Here is a 2,826-nt window from a genome sequence, read left to right on the forward strand (position 1 = left end):
CTCGTCGCGGCTTGAGCACCTTCCCCCCATGAGGGGCGTCATGCCTCATTCTCCCTTCCTTTGCTGTGGGGCCACTCCTCTCTATCTCCCCATCATCCTTTCCCACTCTTTCGAACTTTCTTTCCCTGCTTGTGCTGCCGCCACCGCCAGCCTGAACAATATCGCTTCGTCACTCACTTCCACCACATCCATACTTCTTCGTAACTCCCTCCCATTACATCACACACCCACACGTTTCCCTCCCAGGCGCCCGGTCCCGACCTTCCCCCGCCGTCGGTGCCCGGGATCCTGCTTGTCGATTGAGGCTTCAGGCACGTCGCCCTGACCCCTTCCCCTCCCCTCCCTCGTCCACTCCTCGCCTTCGCTCCTTCCCTCCCTGCTTCCCTCCTTCCTTCCCCCCCTCTCCCTCCCTTCCCCTCCTCCATCATCCGCGGGTGGCGATCCAGCCCAAGATGATGAGGAGGGAAGGGGGGAAGAGGGGAGTCAGGGCAGGGGAGCAGAAAGATGGAAATCGAGAAAAAGGCAGGGAAGTGTACCGAGGGGGATGGGGAAAGCGTCATACAAAGATTTGAAGGCGAGAAGTGACCGTCATTATCCAATCCGTCCAACAAGGACCCCGACACACCGAGGGCCGGGGAGCCGGGGGGTCGAGCGAGGAAGGAGAGAGGGAGGGAAACAGGGGCGTCGACCAGGCAAAGAAGAAGCAGACCCGCGTCCTTCAAATGCCCGCCACAGGAACTATGTCGACGTCGGCGTCTTCCTGCCTTTAAAACGGCGGGAAGAACAGGCCGCCTTTCTTATCTGTCCTCTTTCCTCGTCTTCTTGGGCGCCGGGGCTGGTTCTGCCCCCTTTTGAGATCCCGAGGCCGCAGGCGTCGGGCTGCTCTGGTCTTGTTCCTCGCCCGTGTCTTCTTTTTTCTCCCGCTTCATTTTAATGCCGCTCCACACACCTGTGCCTTGGAATTCGTCCTTCACGCCCGCCGCGTAAAGAGCGCCGTCGAAGGCACTTTTTATGGATCAGTAAATGACCATGGTGGGCGCCTGATGCGCGGAGGGAAAGAAGTGAGACATAAGAGAGAGGGGAAAGGGTGAGGCATGATTGATTACCCATGCGCAGTCAAGGGCGAAAATGCCAAAAGCATACCTCACGGGTACGATGCGTGGGCGTGGAGGAGGAAGGGTTGAGAGGGAGAGGTGCGCGGGGCACCATAAATGCCTGAGTTGTCAGGACTGACATGGCCATTGTGGCCAGCGCCAGCAGGAAGGTGGAAAACGGGCTCCGCATGGTCCTCGTTCTACCGTCACACGACTAAAAATTGCAAGGAAGGGAGAACTACGCGTGAGAGGCAACAGGTACAACAACTGCGGGAGATGATTATGGTGATGGCATTGGGTGGTTTGCGGCGTATATGTTGGGCACAGGAAGCTTGGATTTAGATCATGGTGAGAGCTAGTAGTTGTCAGCCTCATCATATATCTCGTCTGAAACCAGCGTGCCGCCCAAACCAGCTCTTTTGCCTTCCCACGAACGAGACAGCAAACCACCAAACACTCGTGCGTGCCAGGTCATGGGTTATGGGAGACGGGCGGTGCGTAATGCCGCGAAATGGCGTTCAAGCGATCTAGACAATGAAATGTGACGGCGCTCCACACGTTCACTGCTCAGACCCTTACCAAGTCGAAACAAAGAGGTTTCCATGGGGCGTGGCAACCGGGGGAAACTCTGCCCACCATATCGGCAAATGACGGTCAGGAAGGCACGTTTAAATGAAATTCCGACGTATCTGCATGGGGACACGCTTCTTTTTTTCCTCACATTGGTATTTATGGTGTACGCCATTCCGTGAAAAACGGGCATGGGCCATGCTTACATTCGACTAAAACGCCTCGTACTCTGATTTTTGATCCAACACGTGTCCATGGGTGATGCATCAAGTTGGTAGAATATATTAGGATAAATCTTAGCTTCGTTGTAATGTATAGTTGTGGGGGCCATGTGGGTTCTTGACCTTCTTTGGGGTGCCGAGATGGCTAAGGAGGAACGCGGGGAACACGAGTAAAGGATAAACTTATGGAATATCTTACATGGATCGAGGTTTCAATATTCTTTGCCTATTGGCATGGCACCGTTACTTTCTTGTCATAAGGCTTATCTTGCTTCCATCTTTAAGACCTTTCCATTCGCACAGCTTCGTCTCCTCCCCTTCCATACACCCTTTGAACAGCAGCCTCTGCCGCTCGGGACGAATGCCTGTAGCGGAACAGACACGAGCTTTCAAGTCCCCAATACACACGGAGGGCCACTCGTGGACGAGGAAAGCAATGGGGTGGGAGACGGAAGATCCTTGAAGCACGTGCACTGTGATGGTCGGCGGGGAGGCTCCGTTTGTGTCCGTCGATGGAAAGGGCGGCGGAGAAGCGGGAATAGGGGGAAAGGAGGCCACGCCTGGGCTATCCTTGCTCACAACGCCCCCTGGCCCGGCGGCCGAGGTGCTCTGTGGCAGGCCCTGCACTGCTGCGGTTCGCTCCGTCGCATCCACACCCTTCCTTGCACCTTCCTCCTTCCCCCCCGGCTCGCCTTGCCCCTCCTCCCTCTTCTCCTCTTGTCCTTGTCCTCCTCCTCTTTCCTCAGCCTTGTCTTCCGCGTCGGCTTCCTCCTCCCCCTCGCCCGGGAGGAGGAAGAGCGTCTCGCCCTCGTCCAGGACACCCCAGGAGGCGAGGTCGTGCAGGGAGCGACCGAGGTAGCGACGGAGGGAGTGGCCCGTGCGTTCGTTCAGGAAAAAATAGGGCGGGGAGGACGGGAAGTGGGACGGGGAAGCGGGCTGGA

The 2,826-nt window shown here is 56.9% G+C and overlaps 1 protein-coding gene across 1 annotated transcript; it reads right to left on the bottom strand.

Moving 5' to 3' along the window:
* NGA_0694800 (uncharacterized protein) lies at positions 1 to 1,310 on the bottom strand. Its single transcript, XM_005852563.1, has 2 exons — positions 1,144 to 1,310; positions 1 to 1,040 (listed from the first exon to the last, which is right to left on the bottom strand). Exon 2 carries the CDS (start codon positions 558 to 560, stop codon positions 174 to 176), a length of 387 nt encoding a protein of 128 aa, XP_005852625.1. The 5' UTR covers positions 561 to 1,040; positions 1,144 to 1,310; the 3' UTR covers positions 1 to 173.
* Between the last annotated feature and the right edge of the window lie 1,516 nt (positions 1,311 to 2,826).

This window comes from Nannochloropsis gaditana, assembly GCF_000240725.1.
Source record: "Nannochloropsis gaditana CCMP526 unplaced genomic scaffold scaffold1085, whole genome shotgun sequence".
Lineage (NCBI taxonomy): Eukaryota > Eustigmatophyceae > Eustigmatales > Monodopsidaceae > Microchloropsis > Microchloropsis gaditana.